Below are 13,125 nucleotides of genomic sequence, written 5' to 3'. Positions count from 1 at the left end.
AAATTGATCATGAACATGTCTAGGACTTCAAAAAGGTCACATTCTCCCGCTTTTCCTTTCCAGCACCCCTCTCATAACTTTCCCCTTTATTTGAGCCTTTTATGGTTACTGGGTTTTGCGTGTCAACACTCCCAACACCAGCAGCCCACCCTGCAATGCCAGGCCAGGCCCAGAAGGGCTCTTTTACTCTGCCCCAGTAAAAGGCCCAGGCTCTTTTATTCTGCCCTATCCAGATTCTATCTTGGGCCCAGGAACAGCAAGGTTAAGGTGACAAGCTGGCCTCACCAATCACTCAGGGGAGTGATTTTCTTGGAGAGGATCTGGCCTGGGGAGTTGATACTACAGATTCAAATGGGCTCTTTCTGAGGGCTCCTACACCCATTCCAGAAACCTCAGTTAATTGAATGTCATTCTTAAAGTGTAACCCTAGATTTACCACAGGACTCACACCAGCTCCCTGTTGGTGGATGAGATGGTGGATGGTGGACTGGGGTTCAGTGGCTGAGGAATGGCACAAAGGAATGAAGAGGGGCCAGGGCTGTGATCCTTGACATCCTTGCCATGCTGTCCGCAGCCCACTCTAACCCCTCCAGTTCAGACCTCGTTGCTCTGGGCTGCTATCACTAGCGCCAACTTTGCTTGGTGGGGGGAATCCCGCCCCTCTTAATTTGCCTCTCTCAGGTCTCTGTAGTAGGCAGCTTGGAAAAGAAAGCGAAACAAAGATCCTTGGGAAAGTGAAGTTTTCAATTAATTGGTGTGAGTGACGGACAGGGGGTGGGTGGCGGCTCCAAAATGCAAGAGACTTGTTGGCTGCAGGCGAGGCGCCTAACTTTTGCTCCGGGCGGCTGAGTGGCTTTCGACTGGATCCCTCAGTTGAGCCCTTCTGCGTTTGGGGAGGCTGTGCCAGGCCTGGGAAGCCCAGCTTGGGAGACGGCTCCCGGCTGGCCCGACTGTAGGGGCGCTAAGTGTAGACCAGGCATCGGACTTTTCCCGCTGGTACAGATCGTCAGGTTCCCGCACTGAGTCTTTTCATCTGCTTGACTTATTTGTTAAGTCTCTGAGCCTAGCCCCAAGGGCGCTTTGTGAGCATTTTCCCGGCGGACAGTGTGTGTATAAGCAGGGTCTGCTGCAATTGTTCTTAATTCGGAGAATCTCCTGGGATAACATGCATGATATACCTTTGCCCCCGTAGCAAAGTTGGGAAAATTAGCTCCCTCAGGTTTGGGGTCTAGGCTAGCTAATCCGAGCGATTAAGCAACAGGATAATAAATTGGTCTGTGTTCACATTCTGACCATCTCTGTCGTTCGCCTTCATTTAGTTGTGCAGCTCAGGGAGCCGAGGAGAGGTGGCAAAATAGCCTTGGCGGAGTAAAGGCACAGGCCTCAGTTCCCGCCTCAGTCGCAAACAGGGCCTAGGATGGTTGGTCGCGCAATCAGCTCATGGGGGTGGCCGCGGCACAAACGCTAGGATCCCCGGGAGGGCGGGAAGGGAAGGTGGGCTGCGCAAGGGTCTGGGGAGGGGTGGGGGCCAGGGTGGGTGGGTCCAGTGGGGCCCCGGCCGGGAGCCAGGCTCTCCCGCGCCCCCACCCCCACGTGGCCCCGCGCAGCCAATGGTACAGCCCGGAGCAGGAGCCCTCCGGGAGGGAGGCGGCCCCCCGACTGGCCCAGGCCCCCTCCCAACCTGAACTTCGTTTTTATAAACGTCCCACGATGAGCTAACCTGTTGGAGGGCGGGCGGGCCGACGGGAGGCGGGAGGCTTACTGAGGGAAAGAGAGAGAGCAAGAGAGAGAGGGAGAGGGAGAGAGAGAGAGGGAGAGAGCGAGGGAGAGAGAGAGAGGGAGGAAGAGGGCGGGAGCGCGAGAACCAGAGAGAAAGGAGAGGAGGGAGGAGGCGCGCTGCGCCATGGTGTCCTGCGCGGGGCCAGGGCCAGGGCCAGGTCCCGGCCAGGCCGGGCCATGAGCCGCGCCGGGAGCTGGGACATGGACGGGCTGCGGACGGACGGTGGGGCCGCCGGGGCGGCTCCGGCCTCCTCTTCCTCCTCCTCATCTGTGGCGGCGGCAGCGCCCGGCCAGTGTCGCGGCTTCCTCTCGGCGCCAGTGTTCGCTGGGACACACTCTGGGCGTGCGGCGGCGGCGGCGGCGGCGGCAGCTGCGGCGGCAGCGGCCGCCTCGGGTTTCGCATACCCTGGGACATCTGAGCGCGCGGGCTCCGCCTCATCGTCGTCATCTTCGGCTGTGGTCGCAGCGCGCCCGGAGGCTCCCTCCGCCAAAGAGTGCCCTGCCCCGGGCACGGCCGCTACAGCGCCCCCGGGCGCCCCAGCTCTGGGCTACGGCTACCACTTCGGTAACGGCTACTATAGCTGCCGCATGTCGCACGGTGTGGGCTTACAGCAAAATGCTCTCAAGTCGTCGCCGCACTCCTCCCTGGGAGGCTTCCCGGTGGAGAAGTACATGGACGTGTCGGGCTTGGCAAGCAGCAGCGTACCAGCAAATGAGGTACCGGCTCGAGCCAAAGAGGTGTCCTTCTACCAGGGCTACACGAGCCCCTACCAGCACGTGCCTGGCTATATCGACATGGTGTCTACCTTCGGCTCCGGGGAGCCTCGGCACGAGGCGTACATCTCAATGGAGGGCTACCAGTCCTGGACGCTGGCCAACGGGTGGAACAGCCAGGTGTACTGCGCCAAGGACCAGCCACAGGGCTCCCACTTTTGGAAATCATCCTTTCCAGGTAAGGACTTTGGGGGGGAAAAGCGGGCAGCACAGCGGGAAAGGGAAGAAGGAAAAGAAAGGACTTGGAGTGTATGTCCCTACTTGGGAGTAGGCGCCAGTCCTCCTTTGCCCAACCAGGGTTGTGGAACAGTTCCTCCAGTTAGAATGAAATCTGCAAATTCCTCCTTTGGTTTAAACTGCCCCCCTCACCACTTTTTTCTTGTGTACGGGCACAAGCCTGTTTTTCTCCTAAAGTTGAAGGTCTTTGCATGCCCTTTGCTCAGTCAGGCCTTGGTCTCCTCCCCAAAGAGGTGTCACAGAATTGGGCCCTACTTTTCAAGGACATGAATGTCCCAAAGTAACCACTAAAGCTCACAAATTTCAAACACAGGAATACAAGAAATCAAAGCTTGAACAAACAGCCTGTACTTTTAAAAAAAGTCTGTGTATGGTTTGTATGTATACCACCAGTATTTGCAGAAACTGTCCTTATGAGCATTCTCAATAACCACGCCATAAAATTGCAGACTTGTTAAGATGCTGGTTTGAGAAACCATGATGATCCATCAAATAGGCCTTCACTTTGAAGTGTAAATAATCCTTCTTTAATAACATAAATAATATCTGTATAAATAATAATAACACAATTAGTAAATAGCCTGGTTTTCTTTAGTCCCTGTAGCCCCTCCAGACATACATACACAGTCCCTAGCTGGGTGCTCTGGATATTCTGGTCTAATTTTTTCCGTTCTGTTCTTTATACCAGGGGATGTGGCTCTAAATCAGCCAGACATGTGTGTCTACCGTCGGGGGAGGAAGAAGAGGGTGCCCTACACCAAACTGCAGCTCAAAGAACTGGAGAACGAATATGCCATTAACAAGTTCATTAACAAGGACAAGAGGCGGCGGATCTCGGCTGCCACAAACCTATCTGAAAGACAAGTGACCATTTGGTTTCAGAACCGAAGAGTGAAAGATAAGAAAATTGTCTCCAAGCTCAAAGATACTGTCTCTTGATGTGGACCAGCTTGGCCACAGAGCTGTTGAAATGCTTTCCGTTGTCTCCAAAAGACCTTTGGAAAGACTTGAATATGTATTTAATTCTCCCCACCCCCCAGCCAGTAATGGCAAACTTTGTGAATTGTTTTTCTCTCTTCCACTTATCTGGCTCTAAAACTTTTTGCTACCCTACCCGACTTTGTAGTTCTGTTTACTTGTTTATTATTGATTTTTTTCTTTTCTAGGTTTATTTTTATGATGTTTTCAGTGTTCTGTTTCTCCCTCCAGGCCAGTATAAAGGACTTGAAGTATTTTTGAATACCCCTGTCCCATGAATTTCAGAAATGTCATTCATTTTCATTTTAGGATTTTATTTTTTTAGTTACTTTATATGCCTGTTTCCAGCACTGATTATCTTCATAATCCATTAACACAGAGCGATTTGCAGTCATTCATATCCTGTGATTAGGTAATTGAATCATTAGCTCTCAGCAGTTGCCCCGAGGCAAGTGAAAACAGCTCTGGGCAGGCAGTACTCAAGAGTCACTGGAAATGCTAAAAACAGGAGGCTAGAGGTACTGTTATGGCTTTAAAAGCAGCTACCTTATTAAATAGGGTTTGTATTGGTATTGAAATGAAGACAATCTTTCTGACTTCGAGTCTTTCACTTTCTGTTGTATATGTTTAACATACCTTGCAGATTTGTGCTTTTACAATCTTTAATTTGAAAATAATGTGTCCTCATGGATGCCTTCATTACCCCAGCTCTAGATGCAAATACTTAAATGGTTGCAATTGTGAATGGTATAAATCCACCCCCTCTCCTTGGCCTCCAGTCTGTGGAACTAAAATTGAGGCCATATCTTCCATCCCCTAAAAAAGTTCCCACCCATGGCCACATGGGTGGGAACTTTCATCCAGAACCCAGTGAAGAACTTGACTGTCAGAACAAATGAATTGGGCCTTTCTTGAAGCTGTAAAACACCTAACAAATGCAAAAATTGTGGAGCTCTAAGGTCCAAGAAGAAAAAAAAATGTTTCTGAAAGTGATAACTACTTTTAAAGTGCTGCATATTTATACAACTGAGAGATTATTTTTGTAGATGAAATGTCTGTGAGCTGGGATATGTGAGCAGTGCTTCAGGCATTTAAAAATCACTTTTTACTCCTAGGGAGATGCAAATAAACAGAACTCTCTTATTTCCTCTGAGTCTCTATACATTTGTTTTCTCTCCCAAGCTTGTGTTGACTCTAGAAACTGTTCTTATTTATTGTAAAATCTTGTTATCTGAAACACTATGCTGTTCCCTATATATAAAGAAAACTCAACACTATTTCTGGTCTCTGAAACCTGTAGGCTCTCCACTTCTGCCACTCCTCCCCACTTTTCCAAGGCTTTAACATAAATAGTAATGTCTCTAAATGAGGATATAACTTGTGGTGTCTAAAATGATATTTTTACCAGACCACCTCAAAAACATCTCCAATAAAATTTTACTTCCCTTTCAATATTACCAATTTATTCAAACAATTTCATTTTTAAAATCAATATGTATGTGCCCAGGTACAGAAAAACGTGCTCATTTGGAGGTTTTCTTCCTAGAAAGGCTGTAATAAATATCTACTCTAGGAAGGTCTTAAAATTAGACATATCCATATTTGGCAATTAAAAAGGAAACATTTCAGCTTATGCCTTATCGCCTTCTCCCGGCACCCTGCACAAAGCAGTTGCAGGCTGAAACCATAATTATACAGCCTAAACCTCTAGGCGCAATTTTTAGGCACTACGAACTTTCGTTTTGCCTCTCAGGGAAATGGCTGTTTAGGAATAGGTTGCCTCTTCGTTGTTAGCACCCAAGCACAATCAATTAGTTTAGTGGTTGCTAACTTTTTGATATGTGAGCTTAATACAAATGTTTAAAACCTCACACAATATGTAAACTCTTCTGGCGGGAGGAGTCCTTGAGTATTTGCCGGAGAAAGAGAGATCACAGGTTCGAAGCTACTTTCGTTTTCTCTAGCCGGCTTGATTTCTCTCATATCTTGCAACTGATTGCGGGGCAGTCAACTCCGTGTTAATAATGAGCGAGAGACAGAGACATTCGCACAGAGGGGAGAAACGAGAGGCGAGAGAGAGAGAGAGAGAGAGAGAGAGAGAGAGAGGTGACCATAAGTCAATCTCTGGAGAAAATGGGGCCATACCGTCCCGACCTTCCACTTTGTGAAGAATTACTAAATTTGCTGTTTTTCTCACAAGATGCGCTTTCAACCGAAATAGGCCTGTTTTCCCTTGTTTTCCCATCGTCGTCGTGCCCCCCCCCCTTCCTTTTTGTAACTTCCAAACTCCGAGGCCCATTTCTCGGGTCCATTTGTCAGGTTTCCTGTAAGTGGATGGAGGGAATTGCCTCGAGGTTTTTCTTTCAACTGTAGTTTCCCTGTCAGTTTCCCTCTGCCTAAGAGAAATGGGAAGTTTGCTGAAGATTAAAACTGCGCTCAAACACTCTCCCGGTGGAATTTGAATTGAAGGCTAAATCAGTAACAGATGAACTTTGTTATTTATATGAATTCCTTTTATATTCCGGGGGCGGGGGGGAGAGGAACGGGTCGGTGGGCTAGGCGTTGCAAAGGAGGCCCGCGGGAAGCCACGATGCACTGGGAGCTTCGGGCAGAGGAGCTCCCAGTGGAGCTCCTCTTCCTTCACGTGGAGACTGAGAGCCCGGAAGGACAGCGCCTCCGAAACCCAGTAGGTTTCGAGCGCCGCTGGTGGAGAATCAAGGCTCGCGTGTTTGCTCGTGATTCAAGAGGCGAAGGAGGCTTTGGAGCCGGGACACACCGCCAGACAAAGGGGGGGGGGGGGTGCTGCGACGCTTCCGTGCCCCCCCCCCCCCGTCTGGCACCCTGCCGAGTCCCTCTGGCCTCGAAGCCCCGGCCAGTCTTGTCGCCAGATCTCCGGCTTTCCGAGACGCTAGGCCGCGCCTGGCAGCAGGCCGTGACCGCAGGGGCTGAGGACCCCAGGCCGGCTGCGTCGCCCTTCACTGTTGATCTTGACCGTGTAGCTGCTCCACGTCAGGCGTGGAGCTCGCTCGCCATCTCCTGGGCAGTTGGAGGCATTGGCAGAGCTCGCGGTTTAGCTCCGCGGCGAAATTTCCTTTCCCATTCTCCAGTTTACCAGCCGAGGCTCCAGCCTCCACGCCCCCCCGCCCCGCGCCCCACACACCACCACTTGCCTCCCTTGTTCCCTGCCCCCAGCTCCCAGCTCCCAGCTCCACGCATACAACTTTGCCTGCTGGACCTCGGAAATCATAAACTCAAGAGATGAGGTGGTGGCTGGGTACCGTTCTGAGCCAAGGAGAAATGAAGGGAGTCTAATTTGTTCTATCTTTTTCTGTTTCTCACTTAGTCCCTTCCTATCTTTAGTCCCCAGAGGCCAACCGCAGCTGTGGGACTGCCTAAGGGTCCCGAGTAGACTTGGGAATACGGGAGAATCTCTATAGACTGAAACGGGAGGAGGGGAGAGAGGCGGCAGAGACGAATGGAGCTGGAGCTTACGGACCTGGGGAGGCTGTAGCTCCTTAAAAACAAAGCGAGTTTCCCAAAGTGAGAGCCCAGGTCTCCTAAGTCCCTAGGAACTGAGATAGCAGCTTGCGTCTACCACCCCCTCCCCATCGTGAAAGAACGGGGAGTGGCGTGCGTCTCCGTCTGAGTTCCTAAGGAAACTGACAGAGTCTTGAAGAGCCCTGGACTTGCCCACCCCACCCCCTACCCCCGCCCTAGAGCGGGAGGAAGAGGCCGATTGCGTTCCCCAGAGCCGCCCAATTGGTCGCCATAACTCACACAATAAAGTCGCAGCGCGGTGGTCAGCTTTGCCCTCCGGCGGCGCCTGTGTGGTCTCAGTGCCGGAGCTGGCGGTCTAACCAATTCCAGCTTGGCTCGGGGACCGCGAGGCGGGCTGCGGGCTGGGGCGGGCTCCAGCCACCGGGTCGCTGGGGGTCTTGGGACCCGAGGCACCGGAGGAGGACCCCTGGCCCTCTGGCTAGACTAGACCCAGGGCCTGCTGTGGGGGTTGCCACAATGCTCCCGGCAGCAGAGCGCTGCCCCGCCCACCTCCGTGTTCTCCAGACCCCGGAACCCGCCAGCCTCCCGCGGCCCCGGAGGCTATGAGGGAGGAATGCTGCCAGCCCTCTTCCTCGGTGTGCCCCGCTGTTCCCGACCGGTGGCTCTGACTCTTCTCTCCTTCCACACCAGGTTGGGGGTGGTGGGAGAGGGGAGAAGCTCGGCCTGTTCCGCCTGCCACAGAGTGGATGAACACCTTGGACTTCTGGTTTGCAGGATGTAGTCGCCAAGGTGACTCCTGGCTATAAAAGGAATGTAACATTTGGCCAATCCTGCTGCCCGGTCCAGGCCTCTCCAGGAGTACAAGGCTTGGCCATGAAGAAGCACCCAGGAGTGGTGTGAAGCTTCCTTCCTAGGCACCAAACTCGGGAGAGTTTGTGATGCACTTCTCAATCAGTAAACCTCTGGGACTGTGCCTGCAGCCTGGGACCCAGGGCTCAGGCAGTTCGTGGGTCTTCGCTGTGAGATATCCTGTGAAGAGCTCTCTCCACAGAGATGGGACTGGGAGGGATGGGTTAAGAGTACCATTGCTCAGGTCTAGGGACAAAGCTGGTGGCCCCACCAGACCACAGGATCTTTGGACAAACTGAGACTCACTCCGTACTGGAAAGGCCTCAGCTGCAACTTAAAGCTAGTAGGAGCAAGCCTGGCCCAGGTAAGCAGCGAAAAACGGGAGTGCAAGGCTAATCAAGACCAAAAAGTGTCCCAAGGGACACTTGGGCAAAGGCACCCTATGGCTGATGTTCCCAGCTCCTGACACTGGGCCTGGAAACTTGCAGACGTTTCACCTTCAGCTCAACGTGCCTTGGCTCTGCCTGGCAGGCTTGTCCTTCGCCCTCGAATATTGCGGGTGTTATCATAATACCCTGAAGGGGGGGAAAACGGGTCGGGGGGATGTAGGCGGTGCTGAAATGACCGGCTTTGAAGAACCTGCAGGCAAAGTTTCGTCCAATCGTCTGAGCCTGTCCTCTTATTCCCGGTTGTAACTAAATACTGCTGCGAGCACAGCCGAAGCCCTTTGTTGGAGATGTGTGAGCGCAGTCTCTACAGAGCGGGCTATGTGGGCTCGCTTCTGAATCTGCAGTCGCCTGACTCCTTCTACTTCTCCAACCTGCGGCCGAATGGAGGCCAGTTGGCCGCACTTCCCCCCATCTCATACCCTCGCGGCGCGCTGCCCTGGGCCACCACGCCCGCCTCCTGCGCCCCAGCGCAGCCTGCCGGTGCCACCGCCTTCGGCAGCTTCTCGCAACCCTACCTGGCTGGCTCCGGGCCTCTTGGCCTGCAGCCCCTGGGCGCCAAGGACAGACCCGAAGAGCAGGCCAAGTTTTATACGCCCGACGTGGCCGCCGGGCCTGAGGAGCGTGGCCGTTCGCGGCCGCCCTTTGCCCCCGAGTCTAGCCTGGTCCCCGCGGCCGCTGGTCTCAAATCGACCAAGTACGACTACGCGGGTGTGGGCCGTGCCGCGCCAGGCTCTGCGGCCCTGCTTGAGGGGACCCCCTGCGCCGCCGGCTTCAAGGACGACGCCAAGGGCCCGCTCAACTTGAACATGACAATGCAGGCAGCAGGCGTCGCTTCTTGCCTGCGACCTTCGCTGCCCGACGGTAAACGGTGGCCATGCTCCCCGGGCCAGTCAGGGCCGGAATGGGAGGTGGGATGCAGGGTACAGTGTGTGGGGGGAGGGAGCCTCCGGGGGTGGGCAGGCAACAGGGAGCGGGCTGGGCTGACTTGGGTTGGGGCTGTGTTGCAGGCCTGCCGTGGGGGGCGGCCCCCGGGAGGGCCCGCAAGAAGCGGAAACCCTACACGAAGCAGCAGATCGCGGAGCTGGAGAATGAATTCCTCCTCAACGAATTCATCAACCGGCAGAAACGCAAGGAATTGTCCAACAGGCTGAACCTCAGCGACCAGCAGGTCAAAATCTGGTTCCAGAACCGTCGTATGAAGAAGAAGCGCGTGGTGCTGCGCGAGCAGGCGCTGGCGCTATACTGATCCCTGGCCTGGCGGAGGCCGGTTCTGCTTCTTTGAGCCCAAGTCTGGCGTAGAGGAAGATCTGGGACTGGGGCTTTTCCTTCCACTCCTCAGCTGATCCTAGGTACCCTCCTGCTCTGACTGCGGCCCCAAAAGCCAGTAGGAGATTTGGAGACCTGGCCAGTAATGCCTTCAGGTTTTCCTTTTTCCGGAAGGGGCTGTGGAAGTTGCAGCACAACCTTGGCGTGGAGGGTTCTCCACTGGGGTCGTGGGGTCACCTTGTCTTTGCTTTTGGCTAAGGCGTTTACACCTGGTCTCACTCCAGTTCCCTTTTACTAAGATTTCTGCTTTTGCCTAGTCTCCCGTTTTCCTTCTCCCCATTCTTTCTGCATTTAGCAGACACCTAACTAGAACTCAGAGTGGAACTGAATTTAGAAAGGGCTCCAGGGCGAAGTGGAAAAGGGCTGTGGGCACGATTGTGTCTCTTTGCAGCCAAAGCCCCTTATGGCAAAGCCAGAATCGTGATGCTGGAGAAAGGAAAGTGTGCCATCACCACCACCCTCTGTCCGCCCTGGCTGGTTTGAGAGGACAAAAGCCACCCTAGACCTTCTGATCTTGGGAGGAAAGGGGAGGGAGTGTGGCCACACAAACTCGGAGACAACTCAGAGTTCAAGGTGGACTGGCTCCTCCAGCTGGGTGAAATGGACTGGATGCTTCCTTCCCAGGAATGGGCAAGGGAGGCTGGGGTTCCATGGCAAACTGCACTTCCCAGCCAAGACTGGTAAAACTCCCCTACTTCTCTCACCTCTTTGCACATGCCTCAGCCAGAGCCCTGTGCTGGGTAACTGGACTCCAGAGCTGAGCTCTGATGAGGAGCTGCTAGTCTGCTTTCAGGCTGGGCTGCAGTAGAAAAGAGGAAAATGTCAAGGGGCAGGAGAAGGGAGTGAGCAAGGGGGGGCCCTATATTCTGACTGTAAATATGGCTTTCCTGTCAAGGTGGGTAAAGGTGTCAACATGTCTTTCTTTCTTGAATTCTAGTAATGAGCCACCGCAGGGAGAAGTGAAATCTCCTCCTCCACCAGGCAGTGCGTGGGCAAGAAAGGAAGCCCCTCAGATCCTCAGCCCCTCTTAGCTGCTCTTGACCAAGTAGAGAGGAGCGGAAGTTCCCCTCTTCTTCTCCATCACCTGCCAACTCCACCAGGGGCTCAACCACTGTACCCTTTTTGAGGCCATTTCTGGCCTGCCCTTGCGGAGCATGCAAGGTGGTGGGCCCTGCTAAGCTTGCTTTGTGGAGACTGGGGTTCCAGGACGCCAGATGGAGTTGTCCTAGGTGTGCTGGGGTATCCTGCCTTAACTTCAGTGAACCCAAGTCCCCCCCCCTCAAATTCCTACTATCCCTGCTTCTTTTCCATCTCCTGAGAAGTAGCGCCCCCAACTCCTAGCAATATGAACAACAGCCAAAGGGTACAAGATTCCTTCCCAAAGTCCAATGATTTATTTTCAGTGGAGGACCAGGCCCTGGATCTAAAGTGGGCACCTCACAAGGAGTTCCTGAGCCTCAGCCCAACTGACCTTAGTTGATGTTTAGACTAATTGCATTTTCTCTGCTACCTAATAGTTGTCATGCATGTTTTGTTTTATTTTGATTGTGTCAAAAACAATAGCTTGTATATATCAGACACATAGAAATGTTTTGAGTGGAAATAAATATCCAGGTCCCAGCGAAGCTGTCAAGGGACTGATGTTGATTTTTCAAAAATGTTTCGGATTCCCTGCTAATGTTTTTCAGGCCATGAAATTAATTTTTTTTCTTTTCTGATTGTAGTTTCACTGTAGGTACTGACTTGACTGTCCATTAAATGAGAAAATGTCTTCCAAGTCAGTCAGGAAATGGTGTATAAAAGCCTATGAACAAAATGTGTCCGAACAAAAATATCCGAAGAGGAGGATTCATGGACAGATTTCAGTGTGTTTCACACACTAAGCAAACCCTCAGCTTATGGCAGTCAGGGGCTTCTATATTTTGCCTAAACTCTCAAACTTGAAAGCTTGTTGTTGTGCGGGGGGCGGGGGGGCTGCCAAGATATGAGGTTCCTCAGATTTTCATACAAACATCTCTCTGTGCCATGGGCTTCTCTGGAAAGGGCTATGTCCTGTTGAAAACCTCCAAACTGGCACCTCTGCCTGCAGCCCAGCAAACTCTCTTGAGAAATGTGGCCTCTGCACCCCTGGGCCCTCAGAAACTCTAGCTCAGGCTGGGGAAGCTAGGACCTGCTAAGCTCACCGTCCTCTTGCAGACCCCAGCTCCAGCTGGCTCAGAGATGGAAAGTAGAGAATCGCTAGCTTTTAGTAAGTGGGACAATTCACAAAACTGCTGAATCTCTAATACTGAGTATTCAATGGCTCCAAATCCTCTTCCCTCAAGCGAACTTGATGTGTACTTTAAAAATATTTTTTAAACAGCTCCTTTTAAAAAACACAACAGAGGAAAAAGGAACCAAGAAGCTGTGGAGGCCTTATCTTTAGAAATGTTTCTGGTCTTGTGGGGCTCAGGGAGGTGGTGGTACCGTGGTACCCAGAGCTAGGTCTCAAAACATCCAAACAAAGGCTGAAGCCAAACTCAGACCTCAGGTTGGAAGGGCTGGGTAACGGTCTAGGAAACCCAGACTTAAATCCAGGACCGGAGACAACACGCCAAGGCCATGTCTTTCATTTGTATACAATTAAATCACCGTGTTCTTTCTCTTTAGCCTGGGGTGTAGGATGGGAAGAGATATTCGTGGAGACCATTCCCCAAAGAGATTGAAATTATTCTAAGTGTAAAATCCTGTCCATCTCTTATGGCTTTGGCAATGTTTTTCAAATCTATCCCTTTTCTGATCCGCACAAATACAAAGGCAGCGGTGTCCTCTCTCCCTTCCTAGCCGAAATCCCGGGAGGGATTTGGAGCCACGACGAAATTCACCATAAGAAACAAACGCCAGAGTGAAAGGATGCTGAAATCGGAGTGCTCAACATTCCCTCGCACAAAGACAAATGCGTTCTCCGAAATGCTGCAGTCCAGACAGGCCTCTTTACCAAGAAAAAGGTTTTTAAACGAGGAAAAAACCGGCTTCGTCTGGCATTCAATCGGCTGCGAGTTCAGAGGGCCTACCAGGCGCTTTTAAGGCCTGGGGGCTCTCCCCAAGGGAGGCGGGTTAGGGAGGCTTCCGGGAGGCCAGGGTGGGGGTTGGAGTGGAGGACAAATCCAGAACCGTTGTAAATATTCATGTGTGATAGTAGGGGGGTTGCCCCTTCACCCTGCCTCTCCCAGCTGCATACACCCACCTTAGTGGG

The 13,125-nt window shown here is 52.5% G+C and overlaps 2 protein-coding genes across 2 annotated transcripts; both read left to right on the top strand.

Moving 5' to 3' along the window:
• The first annotated feature begins 1,941 nt into the window (after positions 1-1,941).
• On the top strand, positions 1,942-5,222 carry HOXD13 (homeobox D13). The gene is made up of 2 exons (XM_028509252.2): positions 1,942-2,731; positions 3,479-5,222. Exons 1-2 carry the CDS (start codon positions 1,957-1,959, stop codon positions 3,727-3,729), a joined length of 1,026 nt encoding a protein of 341 aa, XP_028365053.1. The 5' UTR covers positions 1,942-1,956; the 3' UTR covers positions 3,730-5,222.
• A 2,327-nt stretch (positions 5,223-7,549) lies between these two features.
• On the top strand, positions 7,550-11,671 carry HOXD12 (homeobox D12). The gene is made up of 3 exons (XM_028510008.2): positions 7,550-7,956; positions 8,041-9,425; positions 9,572-11,671. The coding sequence occupies exons 2-3, from the start codon at positions 8,852-8,854 to the stop codon at positions 9,808-9,810; spliced, it is 813 nt and encodes a 270-aa protein (XP_028365809.1). The 5' UTR covers positions 7,550-7,956; positions 8,041-8,851; the 3' UTR covers positions 9,811-11,671.
• Positions 11,672-13,125: the final 1,454 nt, after the last annotated feature.

The sequence above is a fragment of the Phyllostomus discolor genome, chromosome 4 (genome assembly GCF_004126475.2).
Source record: "Phyllostomus discolor isolate MPI-MPIP mPhyDis1 chromosome 4, mPhyDis1.pri.v3, whole genome shotgun sequence".
NCBI lineage: Eukaryota > Metazoa > Chordata > Mammalia > Chiroptera > Phyllostomidae > Phyllostomus > Phyllostomus discolor.
The sequence above is the reverse complement of the archived record's forward strand: the minus strand, read 5'-3'. Positions and strand labels throughout refer to the sequence as shown.

Bases quoted from the DNA above. Each gene is read 5' to 3' on its own strand.
- HOXD13 (XM_028509252.2), top strand. From the start codon at position 1,957: ATGAGCCGCGCCGGGAGCTGGGACATGGACGGGCTGCGGACGGACGGT. The intron at 2,732-3,478 runs GTAAGGACTTTG...TCTTTATACCAG, and splicing joins TTGGAAATCATCCTTTCCAG to GGGATGTGGCTCTAAATCAG.
- HOXD12 (XM_028510008.2), top strand. From the start codon at position 8,852: ATGTGTGAGCGCAGTCTCTACAGAGCGGGCTATGTGGGCTCGCTTCTG. The intron at 9,426-9,571 runs GTAAACGGTGGC...GCTGTGTTGCAG, and splicing joins GCGACCTTCGCTGCCCGACG to GCCTGCCGTGGGGGGCGGCC.